Here is a 20,664-nt window from a genome sequence, read left to right as displayed (position 1 = left end):
AATTAAAACAGTTTCTTCTAGGTGAGTATTAGCTGCAAAATTCACGTGAATTTTTTTTTAGTTTTCTGTAATTTGTCACTTTGACAAATGTATGTATTTCTCATGTAATTAAATTATGTCTGATTTTGTAAGTTTTATTTTTTACATTAATGTATAGCACTTTTAAAATAAGTCATCAGATATTTAATATTTTTTGAGTGAAGCTATTTGGACTATTGGGTAGACTTATATGATCCAAATGATTAGAATTATTATTATTCTGTGGAATAATTTTTCTGTTATTTGTAGAATAGTGAAATATTAAGTGGAAAATCAAATAAGGCAAATATGGATATGTCAGATACTTTTTTGTTTATATTTTTAATTATGAAGAATTAATTATTAGGAATTAATACATGATTAGGTACTATTTGATACAAAGATCAAATGTGATAATGCTGTGCTAGACTTCTCTGAAGTTAAACCAGATCTTAAATATGCTTCTTTTTTTCTGTTTTTAATATGCTTAAACAAAAAGTTCCAATAAAAATGTTTTTATTTTTATTTATTTATGGTATGTGTTTCCAATGGCTCTCAATCAGAATTGATTTCACCCCCCTCCAGGGGACATTTTGCAATGATTGTGGAGACATTTTTGTTTGTCCCATCTTGGGTTATACCTCCATTCAGTGGGTAGAGGCCAGGGTTGCTGCTAAACACCCTACAGTGCACAGGACTACTCCCCACAGCAAAGAATTACCCCGCCCCAGAATATCAGTAGTGTCAAGATTGAGAAACCCTAATTTAGATGTAATGTTAGGAGTTCAGTAAATTAGTTCTCCATTGTCTCTCACTTCACTATCATATAATTTAATTGCAGTGTATTCTCTAGAATCTCTAAATTTGTGATTTAGCTTTCCTTTCCTGATTTCTCTTCCCACCTACTTATGAATTGCTGACTAATTCACTACTGAGCAGAAAGTCTTGCTTCCTTTTGTTTGTTAGCTATCATGATAATGGGGGTATTGTTGCTGGAGCCAGTGTGAAGCCACAGTAGGGGAAAAAGGTTATGTTGTTTTTAATGATTTCTAAAATTGCATGTGAGACTGTTGATAATTATTTTTCATAGTTCTTTTTAGTATGTCTGAAGTTGAATTCTTTGCTTAAATCACAGTTGAATATTTCTAACAATAGTTAGCCTGTTGACTAGGGCTCAAATATTTTCTGTGTGCAGAGATTTTTGTTATAAATAGGTTATTTTTTTTAATGAGAGCCAGTCTAATTTTATTTTGTTCCTCTTGTTTATTTGTTGAGTAGGTGACTGGTATAGTGGTCCTGCAGCTGAACTTGATACTGAACCTGATGAGGAATGGGTAAAAAGTAGAAAAGATGAAAGTCGTGCTTTTCAGGAGTGGGATGAAGATGCCGATATAGATGAATCTGGTAAACTATGTTTGGAATTAAATTATTACATGGTGCTTTAGTAATTAATATTATGTTTAACAATTAATACTTAAGTGTTAAGATTTATGTAATTTGTATTTTCTAAAGAAACTGGTGTTTTTAAGCCTACTACTTTTTAAAATTTGAAGGAATAATAAGCAAATTTAAAATTTATTCTCTTTGAAGTAATTTTTAAATGTGTATAGGATTGTTTCCCATATGTTTTTATATTTAAATACTTAAAAAAATCAGATGATGGCTGTTTTCTTATTGAAATAATGTACATTTATTATAGTGCTTTGCAGTTTATGTGTTTTTTAGGGCCATTTCATTTGATCAGTTCAGCATTATTTATTGAGTCATCTGTGGCCCAGAGGAAGGAGCATGAAGCTGTTGAATGTGTTTATTTATTTGTAAACAATCATACCACTTGCCTCACATGGTTATTGCAGAATTAAGAAGTAATATATATGAAAATTCTTTGTAATTGACAAGAGATTATAAAAACTAGTGTAGTTGTTCATTAGGCGCTATGGGAGAATTCAAGTGTGAATAAGACTTTATTCCTACCCTAAAAGAAGTCAGAAACGGGGGAGAATTTAGAATACATGAGTCTTAATTCAAAGTACATAATGAAAAATGCTGTAGTAGGGGTGCAGAAAGATGCTATTTGGGAATATGGAGGAAGAAGACATATTCAGTCTTAGGTATTATTTTAGATAATAATTACTAAAAGATGATGAAATAGTAAAAAATTAATGCATAAGACATTCTTCTACTTAGGTTGGTAAAACTGATCCTATAGGGAATTTTTATATGTAAGTTGCCCCCTTAAAAAATAGTAAGCTGGTCTGACAAAAGAACTAAATATGTGGAAAGTAAGACTATAAATATAAAGATTATTCTTTTAGCAGCAAGTTTATTTTTATAAAATGAAAGTACTACATTTTGGTGTAGTTTTGAATGTTTGGAAGGTGCTCTATAAGGAAGAAGAAGTCTGTTCCAGTTGGATTTGGGGATGTGCTTACCCTGTGGCAGACTCTTCCTGGGCATGAGGTTAATAGTGAACAAAATGGAGAAAAAAATCCTTGGCCTTGTTTAGCTTAAACTTTAGAGAGAGGAGGCAGACAATAAACACAGGCAAAAGATGTGCTATAGTGGATAGTGTCAGTGCTGTGGAGAAGAATAAAGAGGAGAGAGAGTGCCAGGAAGAGAGGAAAGAAGTTACCATTTTAAATAGAGTGATTAGTGAAGGTCCTCTGAGAGACTTGAGCAAAGACCTCAAGGAGGTAAGGTCTTTACTCAGATGTCACCTAGGGAAGACTTGATTTATCCATTCTAGAAAATTAATTCATAAAACCCATGTTGCATTTTAAAAGCTTTATCAAAGTTAGTGTATTTGTCTCAACACTTGAAGATAGCCAAATAGAAGGCTGTTGTTTTCCTTCATATTGAAAGGGAAATGTAAGGCTATAATGAGTGAGCCTTGCCAAGGTACTATATCTGTTCAGTTGTTTAGTGGATCTAAGACTAAACTTTGGGTCTACCATCTTGTTAGTGCTTTTTCAGTTTAGCTGTCTACTAGTCTTGCAGAGAAGTTATTGTTGTTCATAGGATGTTTAATATTTTTTTTTTTTTAGGATTTCACAGTAAACAATACACATTTAAATAGGGAGGGCCACAGAAACAAAAGAATCATTTGGGAATAAAATTATAGTAGAGTAAATAGGGTTCACTAAAAGACACTTTTATTCCTATATTTTCGCATATATGACTGGCTACAGGAGGAATTTAGGATAATATCTTTAAACATGGAACCATTAGTCACAGATTTAGAGTTATTCTTTCTACTTATATTCCTTTTGTCAGCTTCATTCAGTTTTGTTTTAAATGAGACTTCCTTAACTTATTCTGTTAAACTGTTCTGTGTTTAGAGACATTCAAGTTAGGTCTTTAGGTAAACATAGTAACAATAGGATCCTGAGAAAGGTGATAAAATTATTAGTTCATTCTTTTTAGTGTAGTTAGTGTGATTTTTTTTTTCTTATATCAACTTGGAGTTTGTAGTTTCTGTTGTGTTTGTTGTTACAGTAACGCATCCTATTGTAAACATCCAAGATCTACAGAAGTTATTAAGCAAAAAGCAAAACCCATGTTCAGTTTTAAGTTCTTAAAAATTCTAAGGTGCTTTGCTTTATTTCATTATGACCAGGCTAACTTAATTGTTTTGAAACTTGTCTAGCTCTGTGTCTCTCTTATTTCAGTAAAATAATGAATGATACTTTTATTATGACTCATTTTCCTTTTGATATTCTGTATTCTCTTGAAGAACTTCTACTATTACGTATTCAGAGTTTGTTTCCAAAACTTTTCTAAGTGCCTGAAACTTGAGTTATTTTTTCTTTCCATCTGCTGCCTGCCTTGATATAAAAATCACCTCCACACTTGAAGCATATGAAAAAAATCTTCCCTTTGTTCTCACTGTAAACCTTTTTTTTTTTCTTTTGTCTCCTTTTAGTTGATGGCAGATTGTTAAATATTAAGTCCTGGAGAGTGAGACTTTGTCCATTTAACTTGCTTTGAGTACATAAGGGAGTTTAAGGATAGCAAAAAATATTTCATATTTAATAATTTGGTGATTCCTTAAGTAGCCTAATTCGTGTATCAAGTTCTTAGACTTTTGAATTCATTTTACAGAAGAGTCTGCAGAGGAATCGATTGCTATCAGCATTGCACAAATGGAAAAACGTTTACTCCATGGCTTAATTCATAATGTTTTACCATATGTTGGTACTTCTGTAAAAACTTTAGTATTGGCATACAGCTCTGCAGTTTCCAGCAAAATGGTATGTATAAATTAGCACACTAGTTTGGGTATTAAGAAAAAATAGGAATGATCTAAATTTGGTTTTCTTATTCCTGAGTTTAATTAAGGAAAAAAAATAACTGTATTTACCCATGAGAGTGCCTTCCCATGGGTGGGCATACATTGCTTTCTTATTATTTAATTTCAGTTCTCACAGTAATCTTTGTATATAGATATCATTGTTTACACATTATAGAAGAGAAAACTAAGAGATATTAATTTATTCAGTTTCACAGATATTAAGTGAATAAGCCCAGTTTTATATGATTCTTTATAATATGTAAGGCATGGGAAGATGGGCGAGATTAAATCACTGTTTTGTGACGTCCTACATCAGAATCTCTTTGAGTAGTCCTTAAAAATGTAAATTTCCTGGGTCTAATGACATAGTTACTAAAATAGATTCTCCACGTTTTGAGCACAGAATATATATTTTTAATGCAGAATTGAAATGATTTTTACTTGCACAAAACTTTGAGAATCACTTGATTTTATTATTTACTAAAAGTTGTCTGTCTTTTAATCTAACTAAAAGTCTACAGATCTTCATAGTGATCTTTTTACCCTTTAGGTTAGGCAGATTTTAGAGCTTTGTCCTAACCTGGAGCATCTGGATCTTACCCAAACTGACATTTCAGATTCTGCATTTGACAGGTTAGTTCTTTTTGAATGTTTAAATGTAATGATTTCTGACTATGAATCAGTAGAATTTTTCTGTAGTTTCTTATTTGCATAGTTGCAATTTAATCATACTATTATTTTTTACTATCAAATCTCAGTCACGTATGGCTATAACTTGATAGCATCCTCCAATTCGTTGCCTCTTGTCCATAAGTCCCAGCTGATCCAAAACTTCAGTCTGTCATCCTGTCATCTTTATAATCCTGTACTGTGTCTAGGCCTTTGAGCCTTGCTGTGTAACATATAGACTGGCACTGTATGTTTTTAAGACGTTTTCAGTTTCACTTGGGCTCCCAATGCCATTTGGCAAAGTTCCCTCTTACATTCTTCATAGTTATTCTGAAACTGTAGCACTTTCTTCAAGCTGCAATTGTTCCACATTTTGTTTCCTTGGAAGCCACCACTTTCCTCCTTGTTCTTCCTCACCCTCTTCTTCTCCACCCTAGCATTTATATCAGCATCTCCCTCTTTTCTGGCTAAGGCTAATTCTCTACCAATTCCTAGAGCTTTTTTCTTCTGGATCTTCCTCCATTAATTAGTAGTTATTCTCTTTCTTTCAGATGTGTACAGCTTTTTCTGGTTACTTTTCAGGATAATAAATTGTCTGTCCCTTCCGTACCCTTCTCCTCTCCTACCCTTCTGTTAGGTTAGCAATACTCTTAGTTTCTAATTACTCTTATTTTCTTTTTGTATCCCTAGCATCTTAAATAGTGCCTGACAATAAATATTCAGTAAATGTTTGATTGATATGTTAAATTTAAAATCTTTCTCCTAGTTTCCGTCTACTTACATATAGTCAGATGCTTTTGAAGAATTTAACGGTATCCACTAATAGTCTTGTTGCCTCTTAATTATAGTTGGTCTTGGCTTGGTTGCTGCCAGAGTCTTCGGCATCTTGATCTGTCTGGATGTGAAAAAATCACAGATGTGGCTCTAGAGAAGATTTCTAGAGCTCTTGGAATTCTGACATCTCATCAGAATGGCCTTTTGAAAACTTCTACAAGCAAAATTACTTCAACTACCTGGAAAAATAAAGACATTACCATGCAGTCCACCAAGCAGTATGCTTGTTTGCACGATTTAACTAACAAGGACATTGGAGAAGAAATAGATAATGAGCACCCCTGGACTAAGCCTATTTCTTCTGAAAATTTCACTTCTCCTTATGTGTGGATGTTAGATGCTGAAGATTTGGCTGATATTGAAGATGCTGTAGAGTGGAGACATAGAAATGTTGAAAGTCTGTGTGTGATGGAAGCAGCATCCAACTTTAGTTGTTGCTCCTCTGGTTGTTACAGTAAGGATATTGTTGGACTAAGGACTAGTGTCTGTTGGCAGCAGCATTGTGCTTCTCCAGCCTTTGCATATTGCGGTCATTCATTTTGTTGTACAGGCACAGCTCTAAGAACTATGTCAGCACTCCCAGAGTCTTCTGCCTTGTGTAGAAAAGCATCAAGGACTAGACTGCTTAGGGAAAAAGACTTAATTTACTCTGGGAGTGAAAAATCTGATCAAGAGACTGGACGTGTCCTTCTGTTTCTCAGTCTGTCTGGGTGTTATCAGATCACAGACCATGGTCTCAGGTAAGTAATCAGTTGCAGAGTATTGAGAAATGGACAGGTTCTCATTCTCCAATGGAGTGTAAAATTTTGAATCTAAATCATTCCTTTCAGCTGATTTATTTAACCAAAAGAGTTAACCAAGGGCCGGCCCCGTGGCTTAGCGGTTAAGTGCGCGCGCTCCGCTGCTGGCGGCCCGGGTTCGGATCCCAGGCTCAGATCCCGGGCATGCACCAACGCGCCACTTCTCTGGCCATGCTGAGGCCACGTCCCACATACAGCAACTAGAAGGATGTGCAGCTATGACATACAACTATCTACTGGGGCTTTGGGGGAAAAAAATAAATAAAGTTATAAAAAAAAAAGGAGTTAACCAAGATGTGTCCTACTTCAATGTGTTGAAACAATATAACTTCAGCATGAAGTTTCATATCAGTCAGTTTAAATCCTTTGTATGGGAGAACATAAATTTAAAGTTTCATGAATACTTAGCAGATGCCTACAACACATTTTCTAAGGTGCTTTAGTGGATGTAAAGATAAATAAGATACAATTTTTACCCTCAAAGATTTGTAATAGATAAGAAAATGTGTATACCATATTGTATTGCTGTGTATTATTTGTGTACATTCTTTAACATGTTGAATAAAGATTTCTTGGGGATCAAAGGAGAGAGAGACCTCTCATCTGATTGCAGTAAACAGTCAGAAAATTTAATGAAGGGATGGTGCTGAGTTAAACCTTGAAGAAAGACGAAGGATTTTGATAGGTGGCAGTGGGAGGAGATACCATTCCAAGGAGTGGGGATCACTTGAGCACACAGTAAAGCACTATTGTAACTGCTGTTAGGTTATTTTGTTGTTCTTTGTTGTTGTTATGGCTGTTCTCAGCATTGATAACATGCGTTAGTTGATTGTCTTTGATATGAGCCTTTGGGAATGGATTACGTGTTTTCTCTTTTATCCTGTAATAGATTTGAATTTTACTAGGGCTTTTTAATAATGGGGTGTCAGACATGTTAAACAATGAAAATTCATCCAGCATAAAGCCTAATACTCCCTCTTTTCTTGTAGGTGTGGTCTTTAGCAGATTAAATTGAACTCAATGAGGAATGTTCAGAGGAGACTTGGTATTCCAGTTTGGTTGTAGTGAGGTATATGTATTGGGCAATAGTGGGAGATAAGGCTATAAGATGTAAAAGTAGGTTGATGATATATTAGTGGAAAGTGTGAATGCCAAGTAGAAAAATAGTATTTTTTTTTTTTTTTTTTTTAAAGATTTTATTTATTCAGTTTTTTCCCCCCAAAGCCCCAGTAGATAGTTGTATGTCATAGGTTCACATCCTTCTAGTTGCTGTACGTGGGACTCGGCCTCACGTTGGACGGAGAAGTGGTGCCTCGGGGCGCTCCCGGGATCCGAACCCGGGCCTCCAGCATCAGAGCGCGCACACTTAACCGCTAAGCCACGGAGCCGGCCCAAAAATAGTATTTTTTGAGTAGCCCTCTACTTTGTTCTTTCTTTAAGAAGCTGGATCCTTTAAAAAAAAAAAGTGTATATATATATATATGTGTATATTCCAAATGTACCCCATGTGATTCACTAATTTCCTAAAATGTTATTTGCAATGAAAACTTTTATAAATAAAGTCTTAATTTAAATCTACAGGAAAGTTAGCTTAAAGGAATCTTTGTAAAGTCTTTTGGAAAGAAAAGAATTCTATCCTAATTTATTGGCATTAATACTAGAATTTGGTCTGCTAAAAAAATCTTTAAGGGGTACAGAATTATACTTATTATTCTTTCATATTTAGGATTTTCTTGTCTTAAAATGAGTTATGATTTTATATTGGAGATTTTGGAAAACATAGAATGTCTGTAGAAATAATTTAGTGCCATTAGACAGCCTTTAACTTTTAGAAAAAGCAAAGCAGTGCTGAGCAGTATTGGAATTGAGTAGCCAGAGCTTAGAATTTTTGGTCTTTGGCTGTGATCTACTTCTCTTGTGTTGCCTTCTTAAGTTGTAAAGAGAATATGTGGGAGAAGTTCTACATTTTACTTTCTCTTTTTTTGTAAGCATGATCTTTAGCAGATTAAATTAATCTCTTTTTTCCTAGAGCAAAGGAAGGGGAGAAGTGAAACATTCGTTAGCCCAGAGAGGTAGCTCTTCTCAACTGCCAGATTCTGCTATATGTTTTATAGGGCGCACCGGGAGCTCTGTTAGATTATGAGTGTTTTTATGCACAGTGTTGGAGAAAAGACTTAACCTGAGGCTTACATAGATAAAGAGATGACACAGAGCAGGCTTTCAATAAATGGTAGCTGCTGTCCAGTAATTGTTCGATTATCTTTGATATGAGGCTTTGCAAATTGATTACATGTTTCCTCTTTTGTCCTGTAATAGATTTGAATATTACTAGACCTGTTTAATAATGGGGTGTCAGGCATGTTATAATGAAAAATTTGTCCAGCACAAAACCTAATATTCCTTACCATTGTAAAAGATACTTAATACGAGATTATTACAAAAATCTTTCATAAGTCGTGTTCAGTAACCAAAGTCCTTTTCCCCTGAGGTGACTACTGTTACTATGGTTTGGCTGCCGTACATCATTCCATGAATTTTCTGTTTATTCAAACTCAAGTGCATTATAGTTAAAACAATAAAAAGCAAAAGATACCATATTCTGGGTTTTATTCCTTTTTAAAATTTTATTATATTTTTATATATGTATTCCTACTTAATATAGTTTTAGTTGTTTTTGAATGTAATTTGGTTTTAAAGTAAAAGTTTTGGTTCAGTTTAAAACCTTATAATTCACTTGCCAATACCGTTATCTTTTTCATTACCACTGTACCTTATTAAAACTTGTTTGTAGCTTTATCCAGTTTGCACTTTCTACATGACCACCTTTTATTGTTTGTTCAAAGAACAAAATAGCACGTATAACCCTTTGTAATATTTCAGAGCTGCAGTGCTGTCTGATCAAGTGACAATTTTCCTATCTTTCTCAGTTTTGTCAGGATATTTTTAAATAAGACAGAACTTATTAAAAATTCTGTGTAATTAAAAATTGATTTCAAGGGGAGTCAAAATTTTGATGAATCTAATTAAGAGGTGGTTTCTATTTGTTTTCATTGAAAAAAGATTGAGAAACTTCCTGTATAAGGTTTGGAAAATGCTAGAAGAGTTATAGTTCATCTAAAAGCAGAATTATAAGGCTTTATTTGATTACCAAAGAGTTTCCATCCCCACTTCCCTCCAAGGCAAAGAGTTAATTTCTTAAGTGAAATTTGAAGAAAAACGTGAAAGTGATTTTTAGTTATTTCACAGTATAATTTTGGCTCTTATTATTAAATTCTGATACTGTTAACCTTAGAAATAACTAAATGGATAATTTATTGCTGTTGGGACTGAAAAGAAGTTACATTTCTTCCTTATGGTTTTCACAAGTATTGGGGAGGAGTTTGCATATGAGATATCCTTGGAAAAAACACTTCGACTGAGTTTGAATTCAGGGGAGAATTCATTTTGGGGATGGAGGAACATGCAGAACTATCTCATATTATTTGGACTGGTAGCTAATCGAAAAAGTCTGCAATCTGAGTGCAAATGGTCTCTTTTTAATCGTTTTATCTTTTATATTTCTGAGGAAGATTTTCCCTGAGCTGACATCTGTTGCCAATCTTCCCCTTTTTGCTTGAGGAAGATTCGCCCTGAGCTAACGTGTGCCAATCTTTCCTCTATTTTGTATGTGGGTTTCTGCTACAGCATGGCTGCCGGCGAGTGGTGTAGGTCTGCAACCAGGAACCAAACCCGGCCCGCCGTAGCGGAGTGTGCTGAATCTAACCACTAGGCCACGGGGCCAGCCCCTTAATCATGTTATCTTGAAGAAATCTGTCTAAATTATTGGTATTTATTGAGCACCTACTATATGACTTGCCCTGTTCTAATTGTTAGGAATCCAGAGTAAATAAGACAAATTCCCCGCTTACATAGAGTTTATAATCTTATGGTAGAAATAGACAAACGTATGGTATCAGACTGAATGTTCTGAAGTAAAATTGAGTTATGGGATAGAGAATTCAGAGAAGGCTCCTTCATATTTATTGGATAGGTAGGCTTTGAAAAGAAGCATTTTTTGAGTAGAGATTGGAATTAAGTTAGAGAGTACATTTTGAGTGCACTGAAAGAAATAGAAAATATAAATTTAATTTTTAGAAAAAACTGTTTATATTTATTATGTTGGTTTAAGAAGTATTTCAGCTAACCAGTTACAGTAGTACGTACAACTGTCAATAGATTTGAGAACAAATACAACTCATGCATGCATACAACTCAATTTATGGAAAAAGAAGTGCTGATTGGGAGGCTTCAGCATATCCTTTTGCATTAGTTATTATATTTTATTCAGGAATCAGTAGCATGAGTTTTGGCAAGTTGGCTATGTGGGGCTTGTTAAAAGAGCGTTGACTGTAAAAATGTTGGTTGAAAAATCAAGGTTTTAAACTAGATTGAAGCCATAGGGAATAGGTAGTGTCATGTGTGTAGTCTTAATGCAGCATTTTCAGGTTTTCATTGGAATGAAATAAATCTTGGCTATCATTGATTTAAAAATAGCCTCTTATCTAAATTCTCAACCTTCTTTGACCCCTTACATTGCCATTATTGTTTTGGTACACACTACTGTTTCTCTCTTTGAACCCAAGGCAACTGCTCTTTTAATCTTTCGCAGATAGCAAATATAGTTAGATTTTACTTTTTTTATCCAGTCGAACATTCTGTCATTTAATTGATCTGTTTAGGCCATTTACATTTAATGTGATTATTGATGTGATTAGATTTATGCCTACCATCTTGCTGTTTGTTTTCCCCTTGTTTCATCTTTTCTTTATTTGTGTTTTGTCTTTTCCTGACTTTTTTGGGATTTATTAAGTACTTTTTAGTATCTGTTTTATCTCTGCTGTTGGCTAGTACTGCATTTATTTAGTATTTGCTCCAGGGTTTGTATGCATTTTTTTTAAATTATGGTAAAATATACATACCATAAAGGTTACCATTTTAACCATTCTTAAGTATACAATTCAGTGGCATTAAGTACATTCACAGTGTTGTGTAACCTTTGCCACCATCATCGTCCAAACTTTTTTCATCATTCGAAACAGAAACCTGTAACCATCAAGCGAAAACTCCTTATTCTTCCATCCCTCCCAGCCTCTGGTAACTTCTATTTTACACTCTGTCTCTATGTATTTGCATCATTTATACATCATAGATACATCAGGTAAGTAGAGTCATACAACAGTTGTCCTTTTGTGTCTGGCTTATTTCACTTGGCATAATATTTTCAAGGTTCCATCCATGTTGTAGCGTGTATCAGAACTTCATTTATTTTTATAGTTGAATAATATTCCACTGTATTTATATACCACATTTTGTTTAACTATTCATCATTGATGGACGCTTGGGTTGTTTCTACCTTTTAGCTGTTGTGAATAATGCTGCTGTGAATATTGGCATACAAGTATTTGTTTGAGTCCCTGTTTTTGTTTGTTCTTTAATTTCTTTCAGCAATGTTTTGTAGTTTTTAATGTACAAGTCTTTTGCCTCCTTGGTTAAATTTATTCTTAAGTACTTTAATGTTTTTGATGCTATTGTAAATGGAATTGTTTTCTTAATTTCCTTTTCAGGTTGTTCATTGCTAGTATATAGAAATAAAATTGATTTTTACATGTTGACTGTATCTTGCTGCTTTGGTGAATTTGTTTATTAGCTCTAACAATTTTTTTGTGAATTCTTGAGAGTTTTCTACATATAAGATCATGTCCTGTAAAAACAAAGATGATTTTACTTCTTTCTTTCCGATTTGGATGCTATTTATTTATTTATTTTCTAGTCTAATTTGCTCTGGCTAGAACTTCCAATGCTTTTAAATGGCAGTGTCCATAGTAGGAATCCTTATCTTGTTTCTAATTTTAGGAGAATAACTTTGTCTTTCACCACTGAGTATGTTAGCTGTGGATTTTCCATATGTGACCTTTGTTATGTTATGTTGTTGCAGATGGCAAGATCTCATCTTTTTTTATGGTTGAGTAGTAGTCTATTTTTTATATATACCACATCTTCTTCATCCATTCATCGGTTGATAGGCGCTTAGGTTGTTTCCAAGTCTTGGCTATTGTGAATAATGCTGCAGTGAACATAAGGGTGCATGTATCTTTTTGAATTAGTGTTTTCATGTTTGTTGGATAAATACCCTGAAGTGGAATAGCTGGATGATATGGTAGTTCTATTTTTAATTTTTTGAGGAATTTCTCTACTGTTTTCCATAGTAGCTGCACCTGTGTGCATTCCCTCCAGCAGTGTACGAGGGTTTCCTTTTCTCCTTTTCTCCGCAATCTCTCCAACACTTGTTACTTTTTGTCTTTTTAATAATAGCCATTCTGACAGGCGTGAGGTGATCTCTCACTGTGGTTTTCATTTGCATTTCCCTAATAATTTGTGATGTTGAACATCTTTTCATGTGCCTGTTGGCCATCTGTATATCTTCTTTGAAAAAATGTCACTTTAGTATATTAGTTTTCTGGACTGTCATAACAAAGGACCACAAACTGGGTGGTTAAAATAATAGAAATTTATTTTCTCACAGTTCTGGAGGGTAGATTTCTAAAATCAAAGTGTTGGCCACACCATGCTCCCTCTAAAACCTGTAAGGGAGGATCCTTCCTTAACTCTTCCAGCTTCTGGTAGACTCGGGTGTTGCTTGGCTTGTGGCAACATAGCTCCAGTCTCTGCTCCGTCTTCACGTGACCGTATTTCTTTTGTGTCTGTGGATGTATGTGTCTTCACATGGCATTCTGTGTGTGTATTTGTGTGTGTCCAAATTTCCCGGCAGCCATATTGAATTAAGGCCCACCCTAATGACCTGATGTTAACTTGATTAAATCTGCAAAGACACACACACACACACACACAAATATATAATAATATACATAAATGTATAAAAGCACACAAAAATATTAAAATTTATGTTTTCTGTTTCTCTTATTACATTCATATTTTCTTTTAAATCCTTGAGCATATTTAAAACATAAAAGCAGTTTTGAAGTCATTGTCCACTAATTCCATCATCTTTATCATATATTGGTTGGTTTCTATTGATTGGATTTTTTTCCTGATTCTTTGAATGTCTAGTAGCTTTTGATTGGGTAACAGATCATGTGAATTATACACTGTTGAGTTCTAGATTTGGTTCTATTCCTTTAAAGATTGCTACTTTTGAGTCACTCCCTGGTCCATACTTTTTCCATAACTTGTATACATTTCTGTAATTTTTTTTTTCTTATTGCGTGCCTTGTCAATACTTTGTTTAAATGTTTATTTCCCTAGTTGAGAGCAGAACCTGTATGTTATTCATTTTGCATTTTACTGTTTAGGCCTGTGCCTGGCGTACTTGAGCAGTGGTGATAAAAAGTACACTAGAGTGATCTTTCTAGAAGAGTTTTCTTATTATTTGTTATTATTCCTCTATCTAAACCTTTCAGTGAGTCCTGCTGCCCTTTGGTTAAAGTCCAAGTTCTTGGCCCTTGCTTACCTCTGTAGTTTATATCTTGTTACCTTCCTTAAATCTCTTACTTTTTATTTCCTCATATCCTCACCTCTGTCAGAAAAGACGACAAACAGATAAACGTAACACACACACACAGCCACCTTTCTCTAGCCATACTCAGCTATTTTCTCTTCCTCCAAGATACCATATTTCTCTTGTCTTTAGACATTTGAGTTTGCTTTTTCTGTCTGTAACATACATTTATTGGCCAAATTCTGTTTGTTTCTATCACAGTTTAAAAGTCACTTCTTATGGGAAACCTTTTCAGATCCCGACAAGGCCTTTGTATGTTCCCAGGAGAGCATTCATTATATGGTATTATAATTGCTTATGTACTTTTCACTTGTTTGCTTGCCCACTAAGCTCAGTGAGGCCAGTGACTGCACAAATGGTTTACTCAAGGATACTTGTGATATAAAGTTTATATTCCTTGCAGTCTGTTTTCAACGTGCTGAAAATTTTTAAGTTTTAGAATATGAAACAGTCTCTGCGTTGAGATACCTTCTGAGATCTGTTAGACCACTTTTTAAAAGCTGTTTTGTTTTTTATTATGGGCTATTCAACTTTATAGGAAAACGAGAATTAGTAAATTTTAAACTCTGTATTGTGTTGCTTTAAAGACTGCATCGTCTAACTGTTTGGGCCCAGTCACGCGACTGAGGTTCTGAACTGCCACTGTCATTCATTCAAAGTGTAAAGATGGGTTAGTGAAATGTATAATTTAAAAAAAAATCAGTTGTTTTCAGTCAAAATGTAAGGGGAAGTATGCATTTAAATCTCTCATGGGGTTTGGGGTCTTGATAAGCTGTTTTTAATAGATCAGTTTCCTCTTTTAAACGTGCAGTTACAAAACTTCAAAATGTACTCTCCTAATCTTTGCCGTTCAATGTCCCTCAATGAATATATGAATATTTCCATAGTTTTTTTTCTAATCTCAATTAATAGTTTACTCATACTTTAACTTTACTTCCTAATTTCCATGTACCTGTATAGTTGTGTTATTTTTTTTTTAACTAAATTTATTGGATTGCTAGTTTCTTGACATCCCTTTCAAGATAGACTGTTTTCAGTTTTCCCAATTTTTGCTGTTGTACTACTGCTTTAAACATCATTGTACAGAAAACTGACCTTCTCAATTTTGTTCTTGATATTTTTCAGCTCTGCCGTTGTCGTTTTAGCTGACTTCTGTTTTATCTTATTTATATAAATGTTGTTTTTATTCTTCTAGGATATGCCATTAGGTTTTCATTTTTATTGAAATATAATTCACATACTGTTAAATTCATCCTTTTAAAGTGTACAAATCAGTGATTTTATTATATGTACAAGATTGGCAACTATCACCACTATCTAATTCAGAAATATTTCAGCATACCGAAAAGAAACCCTATACTCCTTAGCAGTCTCTCCTCATTCCCCTTTGCCTCCAGCCCCTGGCAACCACTAATCTACTTGGTCTCTGTGCCTATTCTACCTATCTTGGACATTTCATATAGATGGAATCATACAATATGTGGCCCTTTGTGTCTGGCTTTTTTCACTTAGCATAATGTTTTCAAGGTTCATCCGTGCAGTAGTAGCATGTATCAGTACTTTATGGCTACATGATATTTGTTTATCCCTTCATTAATTAATGGACACTTGAGTTGTTTTCACGTTTCGGCTATTATGAATAATGCTGCTATGGACATTCATTTGCAAGGTTTTGTGTGAACATATGTTTTCAGTTCTTTTGGGTATACAACTAGGAGTGGAATTGTTGGGTAATGTGGTAACTAACTCTTTGAGGAACTGCCAAACTAGTCAGTAATTTTCTTGATAATTTTTACTTAATCTGGTAGGAGAATGAAGATTACAATTCCAGGATTCAGTACTTCATTCCTCTTAAGAATTGAGTTACTGTAATGTTCTTATAGAGAAAAATTTCATAGACTTGTTTATTGAATGTCTTTAGGAAAAATGTAGGAAGTTTTTCTCAGTTAAATGTTTTCCTGCCTGAGAATGAGGTTGGTTACCACGTTTTGTAGAAATCCTTAAATTTTCTCGTTACCAAATTGAAAGTCTGTTAATAATGGTCCAGTGGGCTATAGGAATACATAAGTTTTCATAGATTAATATATTCTAATTGTTGAATTGCTTCTCTTACAGGGTTTTGACTCTGGGAGGAGGACTGCCTTATTTGGAGCACCTTAATCTCTCTGGTTGTCTTACTGTAACTGGTGCAGGCCTGCAGGATTTGGTCTCAGCATGTCCTTCTCTAAATGATGAATACTTTTACTACTGTGACAACATTAACGGTAATGCCTTTTAACAATGAGATAGTTTTGAAGGAATTGATTTAAAAATTTTTAACAGTTCTAGTAATTCTTAGGGTTTTTATTTAGTTTTCTAGATATCTAATTACCAAACTTTTTTACTTCATATTTAATCCTTTACATTTGATAAAATTAAAAATCATATGTTTTCATTAATTACCTTCTATAAAAGTAAGTTTTTCTTGCAGATAGATATCTCAAATATCCATTCTGCTAAATTTTTGAGGTATGTAATGGTTTAATTGCCATTCAGAATGGCATGTTGTGGTAATACTAAAATTATTATAAAAATTTGGGAAATTCTTCTAGAGTGATGTATTACTCAATAATTTAGAGGTATTGATGTTCTCAATACACCAATTTCTTAGGGATGGTAAACTCAGTTTTCTTATAGGACAACTTTATGAAATGTAGTAGAAAAAGGAGGGCTTTGGTAATGTGAACTCCGGAATTTTGGGTCTGGTTCCAAGTAAATCTCATGGAAGATTGAGGAGGGGAGTATGTGTGGTATTGGGGAGGAGGCTGACTAAAATTCCTATAGTATTTTCGAGATTGATTCCTGAACCTACTTTTAACGTTCATCAGATACATATTTCTTGACTTTTTATTTTATTTTTTAAACCTATCCCTACCCTGCAATGAGCCTGTTGAACATACTTTTTCAAAGTACATTCAGTGCCCTTTTGGGCATTTGATAGTCACTGGTAGGATATGAAGTTCCCAGAAGCATAAAAAGCTATTGCTCAATTATTAGTAAGCAAATCAACCTCTTGTATTTATAATTGGAAAAATGTTTATATGGTTCAGATTCTACTATGCACCTGTCTTTTTACACCATACTGTTGTCTTTGAGAGTCCAGGTCATCTTCAGATGTCAGGAAGATCAACTGAGTTTCTCTCAGCAGAAAATTGATAGGAGTCAGGAAGACTAGAGGAATGGTCTCTTCTTTAATGACATACCCGTAGGCAGAGAAGTAAGCAAATCTGTTGTTTCTGAGAGATGAGATTTTCTTTAAAATATACATGAAGAGACAGGAGATCACAGCTCTCTTATTTCTGGAATCACATTGGTGCAAGAGATGACCTCCCATGTTCTTGAAAAAACAACACTAAGTTGGAACATTTCTTTGCTCTCCATTGCTTTCAGTATGTAATCGAGGAATGGTGAAAATGAATGTCATTTTAGTTGCAACCTGCTAGATATACAAAAACAAAATATGATTGCTGCAGTGAAGCACTTGCTTCTTTTGTGGATTCAGTGAGTTTGAGAAGGGAGATTTTGTTTTTTTGTTTTTTAAGGTACAGTTATGTCATTGTAGGTTCAGTGTTGTACTTCCTAAGGCTTATAAGACACATTATGAAAAGTAATTAGTAAGCAATTATTTTTATAAGAAAAACATATTTGTATGTTGCCTTGAATGGTCCACATTGATTTCAGCAAAGATTATGCTTGTAGAAATAAATCTCACAACCTAATTTCTTATATTTATGTTGGGGTATGTAGATGTTATGGTGTGGGGGACATTGGGTTTCAGTTCATTTTTATCATCTGCCTGCTTGTTTTATGTGTATAAGTTTTTAAACTTCTTGAAATAATTTAGATAATGGGATAAGTTAAATACTTAAAATCTTTTGTACTTTGTTAGGATGTTAGAATTTCTTTCATCTTAACTGGTTTTGAAGATATAAATATTAAAGTGTTCCAAAGGAGCTGCTACATTTCTTTTGTTGAATGTAAGATTTTTGTTTTGATAAATGAGCAGTAATTTTCAATAGATGAGTTTTAATGAAGATACCTGACTTTGAAAGATTTGAAAGGAAATTGACAGTGCTTGTATAATCCAATATTAAGTCTCCTTTTACAGCTTCTTAAAGCATGATTTGGGGGAAATGGAAATCCTTTAAAGTTTACAGGGTGACTTGTCATATTAACTTGTGTTCCAGAGTTCCAGCCAGTTGCTATTAGCAGTGCTCTGATATAATCTATTCCTTAAAAGGAGATATGGACAACCTAGAAAGTGTTAGAATAAAGTTGCCTTGTATCCGGTTTTGCAAGATGACATGATTGATCCAGTATCTTTCACTACAACTCAACTTGTACAGTAAATATTTTTGACTGATTAGGGGGCCCCTTTTTATCATTATTTTTATTATTTCTGAAAGTAGTTAATATGTTTTATACATGATCTTAGAATAAAAGGGAGCATATTTAGGTGACAGATTATTTTAAATATTTGTGAGTAACATTTCCCTAAAAATGTATTTTGTCAAAAGAAAGTTTACATAGTTAACTACCAGGTTACTAACTAAAAGAAGTAAACAATATTTATGAACTAAATAATAAGTGATAAGTAAAGCAGAATGATCTGTTTCCTAAACACTAGCAGAGAGTTTGGAGAAGATAAGTTAGTAATCAGATATTCAAACAGTATCTACTGTGAGCAAGACACTGTACTAAGCACTGATACAAAATGCCAGTTTTGATTCTTCTGAATGATTCTTTATAACATTTAAATTTGTTATTTTATTGATAAAGTTAAGATTTAAATATGAAAGAAGGCTTCTTAGCCATAACATTTAAAAAATTCTTTGTCTTTTAAGAAGTGTTACATGGAATTGTATAGTTTTAGAGTTCTGAAGAACATTTGAACAAGGATAGCAAATAAAAATTCTGTACTGATTTGCATTTCAATATATGTATAACTTATGAATTAAGATAGATTAGCTCATAGTTCTGGAGGTGACAGTCTCAGATGATTTGCTCTCTTATGTTTCTAACTTAAGTTAAAGAGGAATTAAAGGTAAGTGAAGGTAAGTGCAGATACACAGCATAAGTAACATGCTTAAAATCCAGGAAAAAGAAATTATTCAATAATAAAAATTTGGGAAAATAACTGTAGCTAGCATTATAGCTCTTTTATCTAATATTTAAAAAATGCTTTCTTACAAAACTTATTCTTTACTGTGCATTTAAAGACTTTATTTAATGATTATACAAATTTTATTTTCCTATTTTCTTTATTATTCTCTGATGTAATTTAGCCCTTATATATTGTAACCATTTGAGTTTTCTGTCCTTTATTGAGATAGACATTTGCTGGTGATAAGTCAAATATTTAATTGACTTTTTTGAATTGTGAGTGTCTATGGAAGCACGGCATCTACTTGAGATACTTGGCAACATAACTTATCTTAGTCATATTTCTTTCTAATGCTGCCCCACCTTTTCTATTGTCCATTAATTCCCTTTTCTAAACAATCTTTCTGTGATACTTAAGGATCTTATTAACACTGCTTATGATTTCTGTGCTTTGGAAATTGCTGTTCTCCCCTGTTTTCTACAATAAGAGACTGACCTAAGTTAAAAACAGTGGTTCTCTTCACTTTTGCTTTGCCCCAGACCTTCAACAGAGTAAAATGTCTTCATGGATGACATCACTTTCATGGATTATTAGGATCAGACATTTGCTCTGTCATTGACCTCATGATGGGATTGTAGTTTTAAGGTAGTTAGTGTTATAGTTGTTGTTTAAGTACCCATAGGCTTCTCTAGATAGATCCTACTTTCAGATTTGAAAACACTGATATATTAATTCCCTCTCTTTACGCTGTACACTTAGAGTCCTATTGAAACTCAGATATTCTAGTACATATTTGAGAGGGGAACACATTTTATATCAAGTGAGCAAGAACTTTGTTTTCTGATGAATAAGGAGGTGCTGACATATGGCAGGATTGGGTTACTTTCTACTAACATAGGGCACATGTTTTATTCCTACATTTTTCTTCCCCTGTGATCCTTACTACTGTCCCTTAGACTTGGAGAGCAAAAAGTGATCCGAGTGGCCAGAGTGGAGATTGAGGATGCTGGGCACCACTCTTTTGTGGAGGATGGTGAAAAGCTGTGTGGTATTTGGAAAGATAAGAATCTCTTATAGAATAGCTTCCTTGATCAAATTGGCTCCTTTGAGGCTCCCTTTTATTTTCTCCCTTTAAAACCGGTAGCATACTTCACTTTCATTGCTTTTCAGCCATTGCTTATGGTTCTTTCCTAGGCCACTGTTGAATTCAGTATAAAGTTTCTTCCTTACTTTTCTGTCCTTTTTGAAAACAGGAATATAGACATTTTGAAGTATTTAGGGAGTTTTAGTTTGGAAAATTGTACAAAAGTCTCCATGTCTCTTTCTTATTTCTCCCTTTTAAAAAATTTGGAAT

General features: G+C 33.8%; 1 protein-coding gene across 3 annotated transcripts in view; it reads left to right on the top strand.

The window, feature by feature from the left end:
- FBXL5 (F-box and leucine rich repeat protein 5) overlaps positions 1-20,664 on the top strand; it is a 51,533-nt gene that overhangs the window by 27,981 nt on the left and 2,888 nt on the right. For all 3 annotated transcript variants that reach the window (XM_014788880.2, XM_087434117.1, XM_087434118.1), the window contains 5 exons: positions 1,297-1,422; positions 4,120-4,268; positions 4,860-4,942; positions 5,827-6,552; positions 16,283-16,431. In XM_014788880.2, coding sequence (XP_014644366.2) covers positions 1,297-1,422; positions 4,120-4,268; positions 4,860-4,942; positions 5,827-6,552; positions 16,283-16,431 — 1,233 coding nt within the window. The remainder of the gene's footprint in view (positions 1-1,296; positions 1,423-4,119; positions 4,269-4,859; positions 4,943-5,826; positions 6,553-16,282; positions 16,432-20,664) is intronic.

Source organism: Ceratotherium simum, chromosome 8 (assembly GCF_057802395.1).
Source record: "Ceratotherium simum simum isolate JZ-2026a chromosome 8, ASM5780239v1, whole genome shotgun sequence".
Lineage (NCBI taxonomy): Eukaryota > Metazoa > Chordata > Mammalia > Perissodactyla > Rhinocerotidae > Ceratotherium > Ceratotherium simum.
The sequence above is the reverse complement of the archived record's forward strand: the minus strand, read 5'-3'. Positions and strand labels throughout refer to the sequence as shown.